Below are 20,813 nucleotides of genomic sequence, written 5' to 3' on the forward strand. Positions count from 1 at the left end.
CAGGCTTGCTGGATAGATTTTTCTTCCATGCAGACTTTTCCCATTCAGCACTCTGAATATATCATGCCATCTCCTCTAGCTTGCCAAATTTTTGTTGAGAAATCTCCTGCTAGGTTTGTGGTTTTTGCCTTGTAAGTTAAGGACTACTTTTGTCTAGCTGCATTTAAGATTTTTTCTTTATCACTATATTTTGCAAATTTAATTACAATATGTCTTGGTGTTGGCCTGTTTTTGTTGAGTTTGATGGGAGTTCTCCGTGCCTCTTTGATTAGATGTCTGTTTCCTTCCTCAGGTTAGAGAATTTTTCAGCTATTATTTCCTCAAATAAGTTTTCTGCCCTCATCTCTCTGTCTTCTTCTTCTGGGGCTCCTATAATACTAATGTTATTATATTTGATGGAGTCACAGAGTTCCTCACATCTATTCTCATTTTCCATAATTCTTCTTTCTCTCTTTTGTTTACCTTCATTCCTTTCCATTACTTTGTCTTCTAGGTCACTAATTCATTCCCATGCTTCTTCCAGTCTGCTGTTCATTGCATCAAGCCTATTTCTAATCTTGTTTATTTTACTCTTCATCTCTGTTTGTTTTTAATTCTCTTATTTCTATGGTAATCATCTCACTTATGTCTTCTATTCTGTTCTCAGGCCCAGTTTGTATCTTTATGATTGTTGCTTTAAATTCCCCATCAAGCATGTTACTTATATCTGTTTCACTTAGATCTCTGGCCATGATATTATTTTGTTCTTTCATTGGGATCAATTCCTCTGTCTCTACATTTTGTTTAAATCTTTGCCCTCTTCTTTGTGTTAGGAAAGCCAGTTATATTTTCCTGCTGCTGAAAGTAAAAGGCCTTGTAAAAAGAGGTCATGTAGTTCCCAGGGCCTGTCACTTCAGGGTATAGTCCAGTGTGTGTTGCATGTGCTCTGCTGCTATGTTTGGCTACTCTATCCTTCAGTCCAGTCATCTGCAAAGGCTCTCCTTGCCTGATATAGGCAGTGTTTGGTACCTTGCCTGAATGTGGTAACTTTTAACTAGGTGTGTTCAGGTCTGCATTAGAAATGAGACCTGTTACTACCACCACCAGAAATAAGGCCCTGAAGAACTCTCTGCTTGGAAGAGGTGGTGTGGACAGGGGTTTGTGCTGGTCTTCTGGGGAATGTCCCCATCACGCTGGGACTGAGGCAAGTATGAGTGAAAAAGGCAGTCCCACTAGAGTGCAGGAATGTGTGGCTTGGTGAATGCAATTTAGGCAACCAGTGTTGGTGCTGCCCTGCTTCCTGCAGATGGCTCTGTGTTTACTCTGAGGAGTAAGGGAGGGAAATGGTTCAGGCCTGCTCTTTGTTTCTAGAAGGTTCCCTGAGAGATTCCATAGAAGAACAAATAATCTCTCAACTGTGTGCCTCAGGAACTCTTCAGATCACTGTTTCTAAGCTGTTTTACCCCCAGGTAACTTGCCTGCCTTCTCTCCAGGAGTGGTGCAGTGTCCTCTGGGCTCAATCCCAGCCATACTCATTTACCTTTTTTTTTTTTATTGAGATGTTTTGTTTAATTTATTATTTCAGTAGGGCAGACACTAAATATCACAAGAGAAAAGAATTTCAACTATGAAATTCAGAGTACATGTGAAAATAGGTAAGTTTTCCAGATAAAATACAGGAAACCCAGTTAAATTTGAGTTTCAGATTAACAATGGATGCTTTTTTTAAAAAAAATATTTATTTAGGGGCACTGGTGTGGCTCAGTCAGTTAAGCATCTGACTTCAGCTCAGGTCATGATCTCATGGTTTGCGAGTTTGAGCCCCATGTTGGGCTTTGTGCTGACAGTTCAGAGCCTGGAGCCTGCTTCACATTCTGTGTCTCCCTCTCTGCTCCTCCTGGCTTGCACTCTGTCTGTCTGTCTCTCTCTCTCAAATAAATAAACATTAATTTTTTAAAATTTATTTATTTAAATTCAAGTTAGTTAACATACAGTGTAGTGTTGGTTTCAGGAGTAGAACAAAGTGATTCATCACTTACATATGACACCAGTGCTCATCCCAACAAGTGCCCTCCTTAATGCCCATCATCCATTTAGCCCATCCCCCCACTCCCCTCCCCTCCAGCAACCCTCAGTTTTTTCTGTCTTTAAGAGTCTCTTATGGCTTAATTTTTTGAGGAACCTCTCTACTGTTTTCCAGAGTTGCTGCACCAGTTTGCATGGCCACCAACACTGTAAAGGGGTTCTCCTTTCTCCACATCCTTGCCAACATCTGTTGTCTCCTGCATTCTTAATTTTAGCCATTCTGACAGGTGTGAGGTGATATTTCATTGTGGTTTTGATTTGTATTTTACTGATGATGAGTGATGTTGAGCATCTTTTCATGTGTCTGTTAGCCATATGGATGTCTTCTTTGGAAAAGTGTCTATTCATGTCTTTTGCCCATTTCTTCACTGGATTAATTGTTTTTTGGGTGTTGAGTTTTATAAGTTCTTTATAGATTTTGGATACTAACCCTTTATCTGATATGTCATTTGCAAATATCTTCTCCCATTCCATCAGTTGCCTTTTAGTTTTGTTGATTGTTTCCTTCGCTGTGCAGATTTTTGTCTTGATGAGGTTCCAATAGTCCATTTTTGCTTTTATTTCCCTTGCCTCTGGAGACGTGTCTAGTAAGAAACTGCTGTGGATGAGGTCAAAGAGGTTGCTGCCTGTTTTCTCCTCTAGGATTTTTATGGTTTTCTGTCTCACATTTAGGTATTTCATCCACTTTGAATTTACTTTTATGTATGGTGTAAAAAAGTGGTCCAGTTTCATTCTTCTGCATGTCACGGTCCAGTTTTCCCACCCACCATTTTCTGAAGACATTGTCTTTTTTTCCATTCAATTCTCTTTCCTACTTTGTTGAAGATTAGTTGGCCATATACCTTTGGGTACATTTCTGGGTTATCTATTCTGTTCCATTGATCCATTGATCTGTTGTTGTGCCACTATCATACTGTCTTAATGATTACAGCTTTGTAATACAGCTTGAAGTCCAGAATTGTTATGCTTTCAGCTTTGGTTTTCTTTTCAACATTTCTTTGGCTATTTGGGATCTTTTCTGGTTCCACACACATTTTAGAATTGTTTGTTCTAGCTCTGTGAAGAATGCTGGTGTGATTTTGATAGAGATTGCATTGAATGTGTAGACTGCTTTGGGTAATATAGACATTTTAATAATATTTGTTCTTCTAATCCATGAGTATGAAATGTTTTTCCATTTCTAGTTATTCCTAGAATAACTAGCGTTATTCCTAGTTATCTTATGGTTTTGGGGATTGATTCCTTGATTGCTCTTTCTGCTGCTTCATTATTGGTGTATAGAAATGAAACTGATTTCCTATGTTGATTTTATATCCTGCAACTTTGCTGAATTCATGTATCAATTCTAGCAGTTTTTTTAGTGCTTTCATTTTTTTTTCATGTAGAGTATCATGTTATCTGTGAAAAGTTAAAGTTTTATTTCTTCCTTACCAATTTGTATGCCTTTTATTTCTTTTGTTTCTGATTGCTGAGACTAGGACTTCCAGTACTAAGTTGAACAACAGGGGTGGTGATAGTCAACATTCCTGTCCTGTTCCTGACCTTAGGGGGAAAGCTCTCAGTATTTTCCCATTGAAGATGATATTAGCTGTGGGTCTTTCATACATGGCCTTTATGATGTTGAGGTAATGTTCTTTCTATCCCTATATCCTTGAGGTTTTTTTTTTTAATCAAAAATGTTGCTGCATTTTGTCATATGCTTTTTATGCATCTACTTAAAGGATCATATGGTTCTTACCCTTTCTGTTGTTAGTGTGATATGTCACATTGATTGATTTGGGAATATTGAATCAGCCCTGCATCCCTGGAATAAATCTCACTTGATCATGGTGAATGATTCTTTTAATGTACCGCTGAATTCAATTTGCTAGTATCTTGTTGATAATTTTTGCATTCATGTTCATCAGGGTTATTGGATTGTAATTCTCCTTTTTAGTGGGGTCTAAAGGGCCTCTGGTGTTGCTTTGCAAACTTGTTCTAACAACCATCAGCTTTACTGATGACCATGTTGATATCTCATTCTTTTCATGGGTTTGGACAGGGACCAATCTGAATTAAAGCTTCTCACATGGCCACACTTACAAGACGAAGTAGCCATCGGCCCAAAGTTCAGACTAGGCTTCATCTGTCATCATCTTTCAAGTGGATAGTAGTATGGCTGTGACTCAAAGACAAAGTGCATAGAACTAATTCCCAGCTGAGACACCATTAACTTGAGCATCAACCTTGGGTGCTATCTCCCAAAGACCTTAACCTGGGACAGGACTGCTAGTGCCATAGAACCCTGGAAAAGTTGGCTGTAGTTCATAATAGGAAACCAGCACAGCATGAATGTGGCTTGAGGAGATTAGACCATTTCAGAGTTAGTATTAGCTATTCCTCACATCAACACAGAGGGAATTTGGTGGCTAATAAGACCTTGGGTTCCACTGGCTGATACTAGTTCTACTAGCAGCTCACTAGCTTTCTACTTTGCCTATAAACATTTATTAAGCTTTCCTAATTCTTCTCCCATGAAGAGGCAGGGAGGAGACTGGCATTTATTACAGGGTAGATCTGTATTTCAGGAAGGGGGCCCAGCATGAAGTATATAAAGATCCTAGAGCCCTTGCTCAACGTGACATCAGTAGGCACAAAACTGCATCTGCTGGACTGCAGAGTCCTAAGCCCCCAGCTTAGTGAAGCTTTTGGAGTTGTGCTGAGACTATGATAAAACTTACTGGCCTGCAATGGGATCTAGCAGTGTTATCATTATCCTTCATGGACTTCTGTTTATTTCCTTTGAAACTTTAATGATCTGAGAAAAGGTCTGTAGACTTTGGAACAGTGTGAGTAAATGTGCTTGCTGTGTAGCAATGCTGGAAAGTGGCGGTACGGATGGAAAATTCTAAGATCCTGGGTATGTAGGAAGTTGGCCTGGAATGGAGCCATCAACTCTAAGGACCATCAAGTGGCTTTCCCCAAAGCAACTCACATGTACTGCTGTCATCTTTCAGGGTTTATAGAAGCCAACTTTCTGAGATCATAGGTCAGCATGATGATGGCATGTAGCCAGGTTCTCAGGTAGACGATTGGTTATGCCCCCACATCATCTTTTAGGTCAAGAACCTCTATACTCACCATCCATCCTAATGGGTAGAATGCAGACAGGAGAAATAAATTTGACTGTATACCTCATTGTATTCTCTTGCACTTCTGGGCCTTTGTGCATCTGTCTTGAATGCCCTCCTCTTCTTTTCCTGGCAAATTCTGAATCATCCTTTAAAGCCCAGCTCAGAAGTTATTTTGTCCAGTAAGTATTGGAGTTTGGACTGTGTTTTTAGTTCTACACAGTGATGTACAGGGTAGTTCCTCCTTATAGGGCTTCGTCTAGTCGGAGATTTCAATAGTAAATGTGGGATGGTAAGAGTAATATAGAATAGAGTGAGAGCAAGCACATAGCTGCTTTGCAATGGAGAATGAGATATGAGAGACATGACCTTTCAGGTGCAAACTGAGGGATAAATAGGAGTTAGCCAGGTCAAGGCAGAAAGGGAAGGAACATTCTAGACTGAGAAAACACCCTACATAAAGGGCCCTGAGACATATTAGTACTTGATGTCCATTCTGAGTGAGGCAGGCATTGTGATAATAGGAGGCTAAGCAAGATTTTAAGGCCAGGGTTATATTTTGGATTTTATTTTATGTGCAACAGATGCCAGTGAAGGGTATCAAACAGGCAAGCAACAAGATCTGGTTTACAGTTTAAAAGGCTAGCTTTGTAGTGATCCAGGTGAGATCATGATGAAGGTTTGAACTGGAGTGCTAGTAATGGAAGTGAGGAGGATGTGGTCTGATATGAAATTTAAATTAGAGGTTGAGTGCACAAGATTGTCAGATATGTTGAGTGTGGATATGAGGGAGAGGTATCAGGAATTCTTTCTAAGTTTTTGCCTTGGGCATCTGGGCAAATGCTGCTTCTATTAATTGATAAAGGAATGACCAAGGGAAGAATTGCATGGGTTGGAGAGTCAAGAGTTTTGCTATGAATATATTAAATTTGACATGAAAGAACTAGACTAGAGATGTTGATTTGCCAATTATCAGAATATAGGAGGTGTGGCAGTTTTTATACATGTCTGCAAATTCTTAGGCACTCCTGCCATTAATAGGTGAGGTCTATGTCCCTCCTCTTGAATCTGGGCTGGCCTTAGTAACTCTATTGTAACCAACAAAATGTAGCTACTTCTCAGGTTAGGACATAAAAGCCATGCAGCCTCCAACAGTATCTCTCAGAACATTTGTTTTCCAAGAGGCTCCTTTTGGAAATGCTCCTTTTCAGGACCCAGCTTCCATGCTGTGAGAAGCCATAATGAAAAGCCATGTATAGATGCTCCAGTCGATAATCTAAGTTGAAGCTGTCCTTCAACCATCACAGCCCAGCTGCCAGACATATGATTTAAGGACTCTACCCCCTGGCTTAGCACCCAGAACCTCCCTCATCTTCTCAGTTTAGAACCCAACACTTTCTCTGATGGACAGGACTAGAGCTGGGCAACTAATATACCTATATCTCACCACAGAATCCCCTGCCACATGGAGCTTGGAAGTAGGTTCTCCATCTCCAGATATTCCAGTCAATTAAGTCATCCCTGCTTATTTGAGTCTTCCTTTCTGAGGTCCTGGGCATTGTGGAGCAGAGATAAGCCATCTGTGATGAACCCTGTCCACATTCCTGACCCAGGGGAATAATAAACAGTTGTTGTTCTATGCTATTAAATTTGGGAGTAGTTTGTTACATAACAAAAGATAATTGAAATATGCAGTCACTGAAGCTACTAGGACAGATGACAGATGAGATCATTCAGGGGGAGTGTGTAAAGTGATAAGAACAAAAACACCTTAGGGAAACGCAGCACTTAAGAGATGAGAGAAGTTGAACAGAAAAATCATGACAAACCGAAAGGTAGCAGGGGGAAAAAGTAGGGGTATCAGGAAACTATGGTGTCATAAAAACCGAAACATAAAGTTATTGTTAACAGTATCAAATACTGCTGATAGGTTCAAGTAAGATAAATGAAAAAAATGCCTTTAGGTTTTAGTAACCAGGGTAGTGGTGACTCAGTAGGAGTAGCTCACTGAAAGCAGATAATAGAAGTAGAATTATTTTAGAAGAGAGGAGCAGAGATGAAGAACAAAGGAGGGACTGGTCTCAGACAGAAGGGACGCCAACTTTTAGCCTGTGACAGAAGGGAAGGGAGTGATGGCATGTGAAGATCCCATGATTTCTGTTGATTTGGTCACAAAAAGTTTAGGGAGTTCATTCGGATGGTTTCTGTTCTACCCAAAGCTGAACCTTTGGAGGAAAAACAAAGGGGGGAGGTGTTTTGTTCCCATTATGTGCTCTTGGCTTACCTGGGGGACCCCTGTCTGACACTAGCACTTTAATATTCTCACTGTAGGACCCAACTTTTCTCATGATGGGACAGGAGCTGAGCTCCTACACCATTACACAAGACCCTGCCACATCAAGCTCAGGCCAAGGATATGGTGTGGGGCTTGAGGAAGTCACTACCAGACATGAGTTTGTCCCTTGAATTCCCAGGTTTAACCACCTTGCTGTCTTGGTATTTAACCAAATTCTTTTGAAGCTGCTAATCCATGTGAGTTGTATGTCAGGCAACCAAAGATAGGGGTTGTGTTCCTTAGGTGGGCTGGTATGGGGGTCCCAGGATGTGGCGACACTCAGAGGTAGAGTGGACTACTAGGGCAGCTTCTGGAAAGCATACTATAATGTCTTGGCTCTGATCAGCTCTCTATTTACTAATTGGGAAACTAAGTCTGAGTTCAGGGGAGGGACTTACCCAACATCATTACTTAACATCTGTGATGAGATTAAACCCTGGCTGAAATCCAGGTGTTCATTCTCAGTATTTTCCCATGGTATCAAATTGTTGGAGCTCCAGAAGGCAGAAGCAAGGCAAAACAGATCCAGATTTCTCTCTGATGGGAAAGGGTAGGAGGCCTCAGAGGAAAGCCTGCCCAGTCAATAAGGGCAGGTACCTTTAGCCTCACTCTAGTGGATGATCACATGATTAACATTTCTAGGCAGAAGAGAATCTGTGTAATTCAAAGCTGTTGAAATTGAATGAAGAAAGATCCCTGCCTCCAATTCTAGGGTTTCTTTGACAGAATTTCCCCTAATTGTGTTCTTCCTTTTCCATTTCACTTCATATTCATTCCATGTTCTGCTAGACTTATTGGAAGGATTCAGAGTTTCAGAGGGTCTCCTACCCAAGCTCAGACTGGGAAGCCCTCTGAAGGGTGTCATAATACAAATGCATCCTAGATGGGCCAGTGAGCTATGCTTGAGATTTTCAGAGGTTCCTAGTGCCCAGGAATGCCTTGCTCTCCTTCCCTCAGTACTTTAACACTAGGGACTAATAGGTCATTAATTGAATCCTCCAGATTTAAAAGCACATAGAAGCAAACAATTATTTAAGTAGAAAAAATATTTAAAATGATTTAAAACAGAGCATACTTAATAGTACCTGGATGCTCTTAGAGTTGTTTTAGAAGTTTGCACATTGCTTTTGTTTCTATTAATCTCCACTGATCATGGCTTAGTTTCCTTTCCAACACCACCCTAAATAATCCTTCCTTCATGTAGCTCTCATCTAGATTAGCATTCATTTATTCATGCTTATTGAGTGCCTATTTTGTGTTAGGCATTCTTACAGCAGCATCTAGAACTGATATTCTAAATATCACAAAATATTTGAGTCCAGAAATACTGGTCCCAATTTGGGATAAGGGTTTCAAACTCTAGGAAGTTCAGCAACAGAAGCGCTGATGGGGACAGACTGAGCTTTTCCCTAAGACTGGAGGGGGGCAGAGGCATTTCTTTTAAAAAAATTAACATTTATTTGAGACAGAGAAAGAGCATGAGCAGGGGAGGGTCAGAGAAAGAGGGAGACACAGAATCTGAAACAGGCTCCAGGCTCTGAGCTGTCAGCACAGAGCCCAATGCAGGGCTTGAACCCACAGACTGCGAGATCATGACCTGAGCCAAAGTCGGACGCTTAACCGACTGAGCCACCCAGGCGCCCCAAGGGGCAGAGGCATTTCAGAGGCAAAGTGGTTTCAGAGGGTTCTCAAGGAAACAACCCTTAAATATTGGTATGCAATTTTGCCAAAGACACGGCCATCTGGTTGTTCTGGGGATATGGTTGAACTGGTGAAGGAATTGTGAGACTGTTGCAGCAGCAGGGCATCCATCAGATGACCACAGGGCTGGAATATGCACTGAGGGTCAGATTGGCCAAATCCCTGATTTTATTTCAGACAATAAAAACTTTTATATTATTTGAACTGCTCTCCCAAAGAGAATTCTCCCATCATCTAGGAGCCAGGTGATTTCCTCAAGAAGATCTCATGAGATTATTTCCCATATTTTTCCTAACTCTGTAAGAAATAAGGGTCCTCATCTATTTCCCAACACATGCATCAACCAACCAGACACCCACTCTCTCTCTGCCTAATAACTATTACCTAAGGGAACTATCATCTAAGAAAAATTGTAACCAACGGGAAAGAGAAAGTCTTTAGAATTGCAATAAGAATTAGCTATTTCCTGGGATTGGGTGAATTTGGCAGAGGAAGCATTGCAGGTGTTTCCTTCTCTGTCTTATTGGGTAATGAGACCCCAGAGTCAATCAAAGCTATGTTTTCACATGGGGTCCATTTTTGATTACTGTAATAGGTCTCTTGCTCAGGGGATACCCTTTTTTTTTCCAGCTTATTTCAATGGTGGTAAGAAGTGGAAAGTAAGCGTGACTTGAGAGTGGTAGTGAAAGACAACAAAGTACTGCCTATGGTAGGCAAAGAGTAACCAAAAAATGTTCTCCAGTCTGAATACAATTCAGAAGTTTAATAAACAGCCGCTAAACATTGCACCAAAGCATTTGGACACACAATTTCTACAGAAAGGCAAAGGTCAGGCTTTCATTTTAAACTCCTTAAGACAATCATTAACAGCCCTAACCCCCCCACCCCCCACCCCGCCACCCCCCCCACCCCGCCGTCCCCACATATCCACAACACTATACCCTTCTAGTCATGAATTTGCCTATAGACACACTCAGGAATAATGGGACTGGCATGCATTATCCCAGCAATGGCAAGGAAGCAGGGGATGGGGGAAAGATGGGTGCAAAGGCAACCAGTGGCTAATGATAGATCCCTTAGGAGCTTTGTTTAGGGAGTGAGAAGGGACAGTCTGCTTTTGGTGCCATCTGTGGCTTTGCTTTGGGCTTCTAGGATATTCTGGACTAGTGGCTGGGGCTACCATCTTAAACAATATCATTCCATTGAGCCGTGACTATTAGAAGTGGTTTCCTTGGGTGATACACTGTGACTTCTTCCTACAAATCTTTTTGGTGTCCAATTAAACTGCATTCAGGACTCAGTAGGACTGTTGAGACTGTGCTGATTCAGAGGTCAAATGTACCTTGCTTCTCAGTCTTGTCTTCATTTTGGCCTTTGGAAAGGGACTCATGATAGTTCTCTATTACAGACACATATAAGGAGCCTAGGCAAGTCATTCAAACATCTGAGACTCAGTGTATCTACCTTATAAAAATTTTACAATTATAATACATTAAGAACAAATGAGATCAAATGGCCCTAAATAATATATTATCAACCTGGTAATAATAATTTACTTGACTCAAAAACCAACTAGACTTCAATTCACCCCTCTAAGAATTGGCATCAATAGAGAACCAGAGTTTGCTGACAAGGTGAGAGCAAATTTCTTAGGCCTGGGCTAGCATTTGGGGTGTGGAGGGCATGGAAGGAAGAATTTGACTTTCACCTGCCAGTGGCTTTCTCTTCTGAGCCAGACTTCAAGCTTCCACCACCCAGCCCAAATCTCTTACCCCATCCAATATTTGACTAGTTGCCTTGGCAGGGAGGTGACTTTCCTCTCTAATTAAAAAAAATATTATATAGGGGCGCCTGGGTGGCGCAGTCGGTTAAGCGTCCGACTTCAGCCAGGTCACGATCTCGCGGTCCGTGAGTTCGAGCCCCGCGTCAGGCTCTGGGCTGATGGCTCGGAGCCTGGAGCCTGTTTCCGATTCTGTGTCTCCCTCTCTCTCTGCCCCTCCCCCGTTCTTGCTCTGTCTTTCTCTGTCCAAAAATAAATAAAAAACGTTGAAAAAAACAAATTAAAAAAAAATATTATATAGGCATTTGATCTAGATCTTTTTGTTTCTGTTTGTCTGTTTTTAGTATAAATTACAAAAATACTTGATCCTTTTCCTGAAGAGTTTGCAGGCAGTAATGAGTCCAAACTAAGTAGTGTCCAGCTGGCTACAAAGGTGTGGGGGAGGGTCAAAGAACTTAAGAGAGCTTTCCCAAAGGAGAGATATACCAAAGAGGGTACTATTTTCCTGAGGGGGTGAAACTGGCAGGGCATCAGCCATCTTTAGACCAGGCTGGCCTAGTTGATTCTGTTTTGGCTATCTATCATTAACAGTGGTAAGCCTCAACTGTCCCCACTAACCTCCAAGCCAATAAAAAGGCTGGAGCCATGTTTAGAGGTTAGCACTGGCTCCTGCCTTTGCTATCAGTACTTATACCTAGTGGGCCGTGGTGTAGGCAAGGGAGGTGGCAGACCAGGACCACATGGGATAGCCTGGCTCCCTCAGGAGTTAGAATCATATGATCTGGACCAGTCAACAATCTTCTTTGGTCTGGACCACTCAAATAGCCAAGGCTCCCACTACAGGTAATAGAGTCTCCTGTTCTTTCTGCAGTGGGCAGAGTGCAATAAAATACATGCAGTGCCCTCAGCTGGGGGAGACTGGCAGACTAAGGTGAGCAACTGAACAAATGGCAGTGTTTGGCTCTGATGAGGGTATACTCAGCAATGTCAAAGGGGCAGGTAATTTTTCTGTTATTATTTTTTCACTGAGACTCATAAATATGAATTGAGAGTCACAGCTTGGTAGAGAGTTAAAAAGAAGAGTCCTGAAACACAGAAAGGGGAGCCCTGGGGTTCGGGTGCCTGGATGCTTCCTAGGGTATACAGTGCTCTGGTTGCTGCATCACCACTATCTATTGTTTGCGGATCATGCCCTTGATAGCTGACTCCCTGTTGACATAGGTGGCCCAATAGACTAGATTAAAAATGGCAAAGAGCACAGGAAAGATGATGCGGGAAATTTTGTCAACCTTGCTGACACTGTTGTAGGTCTTGGTCTCAGTTGGGATGTCCTGCACGTAGGTGGTCTTGGGTGAAGCAATAATTGTTGGGGTTGAGGAGGCACTGGGAGCAGCGCCCTTGGAGATGGTGGAGAACTCAGTGTCCTTGGCCAGGTTGATGGGATAGGTGGTTCCCACGATGTTGAAGGTGGTGCTGGTTTTCTTTGTTGGGGCTGCTGGTGTTTTCTTCTAGGAGTCAGAAAAAGTAGGGAGAAGGGGGGATAAAACAAAAGCTAATTAATTCATTACACAGATCATCTTCAGAGGCTTTAGGGAGGAGGAACCATGAGGGAAGTTAAGAAACAGGGGCTAGGAAGCCAATAGCACTGAGTAGCCAGGTTTGTATCTAAGGATAATTGAAGATGAATTTGAAAACAGAAAACTTGCATCATCCTGGTTTACTAGTTATGTGGCTTTGGCCAAGTCACTTATCTTTGAGTTTTAGTCTCTTCATCTGTAAAATGAAAATCAAAATATTTGGCAGGGTTGTTGAGAGGATCAGATGAAAGAATGGTGCTAAGAATCACTGGAAAACTGTGAAATATTGGTCACATGTAGGATCTTATATAATCATGGGATTTGATCCTCACAGTAACCCTAACAAGTAGATAGGTGAGATTACTCCCATTTGACAGATGATAAAACTCAGCCTCAGACTGAGTAGCAGAGCCCACACTAGCCACCTCGGCTCCTGACTTTAATCCAGAGCTGCACTGTGCTGCTTTCTATAGGTGCGAGGCACTTTTTGGTTACCCGAGAAATAACTCCAAAAGGCTTCAACCATCAAGTGGCACATCCCCTGTGAGGAAGAGAGCTATATGAGTCTGAAAGTCATTTCATCTTAAAGACACAACAAATACTATGGCATGTTTACATGCATCATTACAACAGTATCTCACCCTTCATGCACTGTAAATGTGTTCAAGCTAGGGAGCACCCCAGAGTTTTCTACTCTCTCATGGCTGTAGGCAGGGGCCAAGACCTCCTCAGGGAGCTATGCAAATATTTCCCTCTGATACAGCAAAGGCAGGAAGAGCCAGAGTCTTGCTATGACATTGCCTTTTGTAATTTTTTTTTAGAATTAAAAAAAAAAGGGAAACAAACATGCACATATGTGCCCATTTGTTCCTAACTATATAATTTGTGTACACATGGACCTTCATGTAGAAAAAACAGAGCTCAGATCTAGATCAGAAGAGAGAGGCTGATGAAGGGGAAGCCAAAGGCAGTGACAGTGCATAGTCTACAGTGTTTGCTGCCTCCCTCTGTAGTCTGGCCTTTTCTTCTTTCCATCCCTTTTTGTTTCTAAGGAAAAGTGAAGATAGAGGAGCTTCAGAAATGCCCAAGAGTGTTTGATGAAAAGTGACAACTACTTGTATTACCTTAATTTCACACACCTCACATTGTTCCCTTTCTCAATGTTATTTTCTTCCCAGCATGTGTATTTTACTTTACTCCTTCCTACTTGTTTCTTTCCAGGGTTTTTCTACTCCCAGTCTTTTACTGACTGCTTTATCCTAATATCTTTCTTTTCTTTTCTTTACACCATTTTGATCTTTTTTTTTTTTTCCGTTTAGACCATACTGCCATTTACTTTCCTGATCCTAGTAACTTTGCCAAATACTTACTGAATACCTACTGGGCCAGAAACTATGCTAGGCATTTAGGGATAGGTGGGAGGGTTAAAAGATGAGTCCATTTCAGTCCCTGTTGTCCAGAGGTTTACAGTACAGTGGGGGAGAGGGCTGTAGGAACACATGAGTGCCATATAATGTGATCAGTGTTCTAATAGATATGAGCAAACTATGATTGGAATTCAGTAAAGTGAGGGGCAAAGTACCTACAGGTATTGGAAAAGGTGGCTCAGAGAAGATAATGAGGCTTGTGATCTGTGTCACAGAAGATGAGCAGGAACTCGCCAGTTGAAGATGCAGCACAGGTCAAGGGCACTGCTTGCTTGAGGGATGACAAGAAGTCTGCTATAGCTGGATCACAGTGTACATGACAAAGGCCTTGTATGCCATGCCCTCCTGACTTCCCATCCTGACTTTAGGGTTTTAAATGAGAGAGGGGGAGTGGGGCAAATGAAAGAGTGTTGGTTTAAGTAAATGAACAGTCTCACTAATAGGACTTTTATAAAGCAATACTCTTCTTTCTCTTTGAGAATTGCAGCCACAATGCTGTAAGTGGAAGGAGCACAGAACTCTAAGGCTTCTAAGAGCCTTGTAAATTCCTTAAATACTACATGGGACTCATTTATAATTAGCAACTTCATTGTGCAAATAGAGGCCTGCTGCTAAATGCCTCTGCTATTAAATAAAAGAGCACTTTGTTTTCCTTATTAATTTGCTTAGTAATCTCTTTTTTGTGGGTAGAAAAAAACAGGAAAGAAAAAAACCCACTATCCTGACTTTGCTATAAGCTTTCACATGTTATTTAATTTAGTCACATATAAGCTGGTTATAACCAAATCTCTGAAACAATCATTCCAAACAGCAAATACTTTCTGTAGCTCCATAAGCACTTTGTGTTCTATAGGTGAGAAGAAGCAGCAGTTGATTTAATCTCAGATTTCTAAAGGAATAAAGGAAAATTACCTTCTAATTCCTCTTGCCCTTTCCAACATGGTACATTTTAATCAGCCATTCTAATTTTTACCTAAATTGTCAAAGAAGGAAATCAAAGCAAAAGTTGTAGTGTCAAGGAGACAGAAGCAGGAGACAGAGATTAATGGTTAATATTTTTCCATTTCTGTATCTAGTTTTTGATTTGATAGATACAAACTAGACTGACTTAATTTTGACCAAGTTGTGATTTTATTCCTTCCTAGCCCAGTGCCTGGTTTAGGCATGTGATAGATGCTTACTGAATAAAAAGATGACCCCCTCCCATTGAAGATTCTCAATGTGACTTCCAGTTTGTACCTCCTTAGTCTTGACCTCTCCTATACAGAGAACATATCTCTATAGTTTAGCTGGGAGTAATTCCCATACCACCAAACTGAAATTGATTCCTCCAAATTCCCCCAAGCAGTATTACTCCCAGAATACCTTTTCTTTTAGAAAGCCACCTCATGTGGGTTTTGAGAAGTGCCAACTATAGGGTTGGAGCGCTGAATGTACTTGATACCCAGCCAGGACCTCAGAGTATATACAGATATAGTCCAATGCCTCTGTATCCACCCCCTAACATATATCCAAATTTCCTGAACCCTACTTTTCATAAGTGGGGCAAAGTAATAGCATATATACTATAAGGGATTCAAAGACAAATCAGAAAAGTGACAAGAAAAGTCCAAGACCAGATGGCTTCATGAGTGAATTCTACCAAACATTTAAAGAAGAGTTAGGACCTATCCTTCTCAAATTATTTTAAAAAAATTGAAGAGGGAACATTTATAAACTCATTTTATGAGGCCAGAATTACCCTGCTACCACAACCAGATAAAGACACCACACACACACACACACACACACACACACACACACACACATTACAGCCCAAGATCCCTGATGAAGATACATGCCAAAATCCTCAACAAAATATTAGCAAACCAAATTCAACAATATGTTAAATAAAAGGTTTATATACCATGATCAAGTAGGTCCACAAATCAGTGAACATGATACACCACAATAACAAAACAAAGGAAAGCATTTGACAACATTCAACATCCATTTATGATAAAAACTCAGCAAAGTGAGTATAGAAGTGTTCCTCAACATAATAAAGACTATATATGACAAGCCCACAGCTAACATACTCAAAGGTAAAAACCTGAAAGCTTTTTCTCTAAGATCATGAAGAAGAAAAGGATGTCCACTCTCATAATTTTTATTCAACATAGTATTACAGGTCCTAGCCAGAACATAAAAGAAATAAAATGCATACCACTTAGAAAAGAAATAAAACTGTCATAATTTGCAGATACAATTCTGTATATAGAAAACCATAAAGACTCCACTAAAAAAACTAATAGAACTAATAAATTTAGTAAAGTTGCAGGATACAAAATTAACATACGGAAATCAGTTGCATTTCTATACAGTAATAATGAACTAACAGAGAAATTAAGAAAACAATTTCATTCACAGTTGCATAAAAACAATAAAATACCTAGGAGTAAATTTAACCAAGCAAGGGAGGTTTATGACATTGATTAAAGAAATTGAAGACAACACAAACAAATGGAAAAATATAGTGTGCTCATGGATTGGGAGAATTAACATTTTTAAAATGTCCATATTACCCAAAAACAATCTACAGATTCAATGAAATCCCCATCAAAATCACAATGGCATTTTCACAGAACAAAACATTATAAAATTTGTATGGAACCACCAAAATACCCTGAATAGTTAAGCAATGTTGAGAAGGTGGAACAAAGCTGGAGGTATCATGCTCCCCGATTTCAAACTATACTACAAAGCTATAGTAATAAAAATGGCATGGTACTGGCATGAAAATAGACACATATTTTAATAGAATAGAATAGGGGGTTCAGAAATAGACCTATGAATATATAGTCAATCTATGACCAAAGGAGGTAAGAATATACACTGGGGGAAAGGCAGTCTCTTCAATAAATGGTGATTGGAAAACTGGACTGCTACATGCAAAAAACCAAACTGGATCACTATCTCATACAATATACAAAAATAAACTCAAAATGCATTAAAGAACTGAGTGGAAGACCTGAAAACATAAAACTTCTAGAAGAAAACATAGGCAGTAAGCTATTTGTCATCAGGCTTAGCAATGATTCTTTGGACAAATCTCCTCAGTAAAGGGCAACAAAAACTAAAATGAACAAATGAAATTACATCCAACTAAAAAGCTTCTGCACAGCAAAAGAGACCATCAACAAAATGAAAAGACTACATATTAAATGGGAGAAGATATTTGCAAATCATACATCCACTAAGGAGTTAATATCCAAAATATATAAAAAAGTTATACAACTTAATATAAAAACCAACCTAATTAAAAATTGGCAGAGGACTTGAAAACATACAGATGGTCAATAGACATATGAAAAGATGCTCAACAGTAATCATCAGGGAAATGAAAATCAAAATTACAATGAGAGATCACCTTACATTGCTCAGATTGGCTATTATCAAAAAGACAAAAAAGTAAAATGTTGGTGAGAATGTGGAGAAAAGGGAAGCTGGATACAGTGTTGGTAGGAATGTAAATGGATGCAAAACTATGGAAAACAGTATGGAGGTGGCTCAAAAGATTAGAAATACCATATGATCCAGTAATCCCACTACTGGGTATTTACCTAAAATCAATGAAAACACTAATTTGAAGGGATACATAGACCCCTATGTTTATTACAGCATTATTTACAATATCTAAGATATGGAAGTAGCCTAAGTGTCCATCAATATGGATAAAGAAAAAATGGCATACATATTCAATGGAACATTACTCACCCATAATAATTAAATCTTGTCATGTGCAACAACATGCATGCTAAGTAAAATTAGCCAGAGAAAGACAAATATCATGACTTCACTCATATGAGGACTTCAAGAGACAAAACAGATGAACATAAGGGAGGGGAAGCAAAAATAATATAAAAACATGGAGGGGGACAAAACATAAGAGACCCTTAAATATGAAGAACAGAGGGTTACTGGAGGAGTTGTGGGAGGGGATGGGATAAATGGGTAAGGGACATTAAGGAATCTATTCCTGAAATCATTGTTGCACTATATGCTAATTTGGATGTAAATTAAAAAAAAATAAAATTAAATAAAAAAATTAAAGTTTTTATGTAATGTAAAATATGAATCTAGGTAGATTTTTTACAGAGATATTTAGCTCCTATATTCTGCTTTGTTAAAAAAATCTTTTTCTCAAAAAAGTATTCTGGTGTCTTAGTCAAAACTATAAAAAAAATAAAACATTACAAAAATTTTTAAGGCAATAATAATAAAAAACTAAACTTTTCCAAGATATGAAGTTGAGTATTTTTTCTAATGTGAAATATTATTCTAGAGCATTCAAATATCCTTACTTGAAAATAAAAACAGGATAAGAATTACTGTATTTTCAAAACTTAGGTAAGAATTTATGAATATTTTAAAAGCAGTTCTAAGAATAATAATCTTTTTAAATGTAGAGGCTTATTTCTTAATTTTATTTGCTTTTATTTTTAATTTTCAAGAGTTTAATGGAAGTAATGTACATAGTTTTTTATTTAAAAAAAAAAAAGAACTTAAAGGCTAATAATGAAAACCAAAAACCCTTACCTAAAGCAAGTCTTAATTATTTTTAATTCTCTTAACTGATATTTCTAAATTTCTAAATAATATGCTTATGCTGCTATTAGTTTCATACATAGCCAATCTTTTCATGATAGAAATTTAATTCATTCATGCAACACTTCCTCCATCCTCCAATACAAATATAACAATATTTTAGTTCAATTAATAACCAGTGGTAACATCATTACAAATTACTATATAAATACATCTAGCATCCTGCCCAAACTGGACTAATCCCTCTCCAGGTTTGCTTCTTGCTGCATCATAGCTTTCATTTTAGGACTTCTGTTCACTTATCTCCTATGTTGGATACTCTCTTTTCTGGATTCAGTGTCCTTCTCTTTTATGTTTTACTGTTCTATTTTGTTTTGCTTTGTTTTGGTTTTGGTGAGAGAGAGAGACAGACAGAGAGAGAGAGAGAGAGAGAGAGAAAATGCAAGAGTGGGGGAGGGGCAGAGGGAGAGGGTGGGGTGAGAGAGAAAGGAAGAATCTCAAGCAGGCTCCGTGCCCAGCATGGAGCACAATGCAGGGCTCAATCTCACAACTGTCAAGTCATGACCTGAGCCAAAATCAAGAGTGGGACACTTAACTAACTGGGCCAACCAGGCACCCCTCTTTTGTTTTAATAAAACATATCCTCCTATGTCTTCCTAAGGTGGAGTGTATGGGAAGTGACATTTCTGAGATCTTAGAAGTCTGAAAATACTACTGTACCTTTCCATTTAATTGATACTTTGGCTAGGCATAGGATTCTAGGTTGAAAGTCATTTGTCCCTCATATTTATGAGATTTACTACTCTGCTGTCTTCCACCATACAGTATACTTGAGAATTCTAATGCCATTCTGTTAACAATTTCTTTGCAAAAAACATTCTAGAATCATTTTATTTATTTATTTTTAATATGAGATTTATTGTCAAATTGGTTTCCATACAACACCCAGTGCTCATCCCAACAGGTGCCCTCCTCAATACCCATCACCCACACACCCCTCCCTCCCACCCCCCATAAACCCTCAGTTTGTTCTCAGTTTTTAGGAGTCTCTTATGTTTTGGCTCCCTCCCTCTCTAACCATTTTTTTCCTTCCCCTCCCCATGCTATAACAAGCAATCCTAAAATTTGTATGGAACCACAAAAGGCCCCAAATATCCAAAGTAATTTTGAAGAAGACCAAAGTAGGAGGCATCACAATCCCAGGCTTTAGCCTCTACTACAAAGCTTTAATCATCAAGACAGCATGCTATTGGCACCAAAACAGACACATAGACCAATGGAATAGAATAGCAACCCCAGAACTAGACCCACAAATGTATGGCCAACTAATCTTTGACAAAGCAGGAAAGAATATCCAATGGAAAAAAGACAGTGTCTTTAACAAATGGTGCTGGGAGAACTGGACAGCAACATGCAGAAGGATGAAACTAGACCACTTTCTTACACCATTCACAAAAACAAACTCAAAATGGATAAAGGACCTGAATGTGAGACAGGAAACCATCAAAACCCCAGAAGAGAAAGCAGGGAAAAACCTCTCTGACCTCAGCCGTAGCAATTTCTTACTTGACACATCCCCAAAGGCAAGGGAATTAAAAGCAAAAATGAACTATTGGGACCTCATCAAAATAAAAAGCTTCTGCACAGCAAAGGAAACAATCAACAAAACTAAAAGGCAACCAACGGAATGGGAAAAGATATTTGCAAATGACATGTCGGACAAAGGGCTAGTATCCAAACTCTATAAAGAGCTCACCAAACTCCACACCCAAAAAACAAATAATCCAGTGAAGAAATGGGCAGAAAACATGAATAGACACTTCTCTAAAGAAGACATCTGGATGGCCAGCAGGCACATGAAAAGATGCTCAACATCGCTCCTCATCAGGGAAATACAAATCAAAACCACACTCAGATATCACCTCACACCAGTCAGAGTGGCTAAAATGAACAAAACAGGAAACTATAGATGCTGGCGAGGATGTGGAGAAACAGGAACCCTCTTGCACTGTTGGTGGGAATGCAAACTGGTGCAGCCACTCTGGAAAACAGTGTGGAGGTTTCTCAAAAAATTAAAAATAGACCTACCCTATGATCTAGAAACATTTTAGACTATCACTTTATCTCTGGTTGTCTGAAATTTCATTATGATGTGTCTCTATGTGGGCCTATGAAGTTACTTTTAATCTGGAGACTTATGTATTTCCATTTGTAAAAATGTATTAGTTCTTT

General features: G+C 39.6%; 1 protein-coding gene across 2 annotated transcripts in view; it reads right to left on the reverse strand.

Moving 5' to 3' along the window:
* Nucleotides 1-10,241: 10,241 nt before the first annotated feature.
* Nucleotides 10,242-20,813, reverse strand: part of GABRA3 (gamma-aminobutyric acid type A receptor subunit alpha3) — a 323,443-nt gene continuing 312,871 nt past the window's right edge. For both annotated transcript variants that reach the window (XM_053892022.1, XM_019438245.2), the window contains exons 10-11: nt 11,268-12,498; nt 10,242-11,029 (exon numbers count right to left, since the gene is read on the reverse strand). In XM_053892022.1, the coding sequence (XP_053747997.1) occupies nt 12,163-12,498 (336 nt within the window). In that variant the 3' untranslated portion in view covers nt 10,242-11,029; nt 11,268-12,162. The remainder of the gene's footprint in view (nt 11,030-11,267; nt 12,499-20,813) is intronic.

The sequence above is a fragment of the Panthera pardus genome, unplaced genomic scaffold, assembly GCF_024362965.1.
Source record: "Panthera pardus isolate Hobbes unplaced genomic scaffold, ASM2436296v1 HiC_scaffold_27, whole genome shotgun sequence".
Taxonomy (NCBI): domain Eukaryota; kingdom Metazoa; phylum Chordata; class Mammalia; order Carnivora; family Felidae; genus Panthera; species Panthera pardus.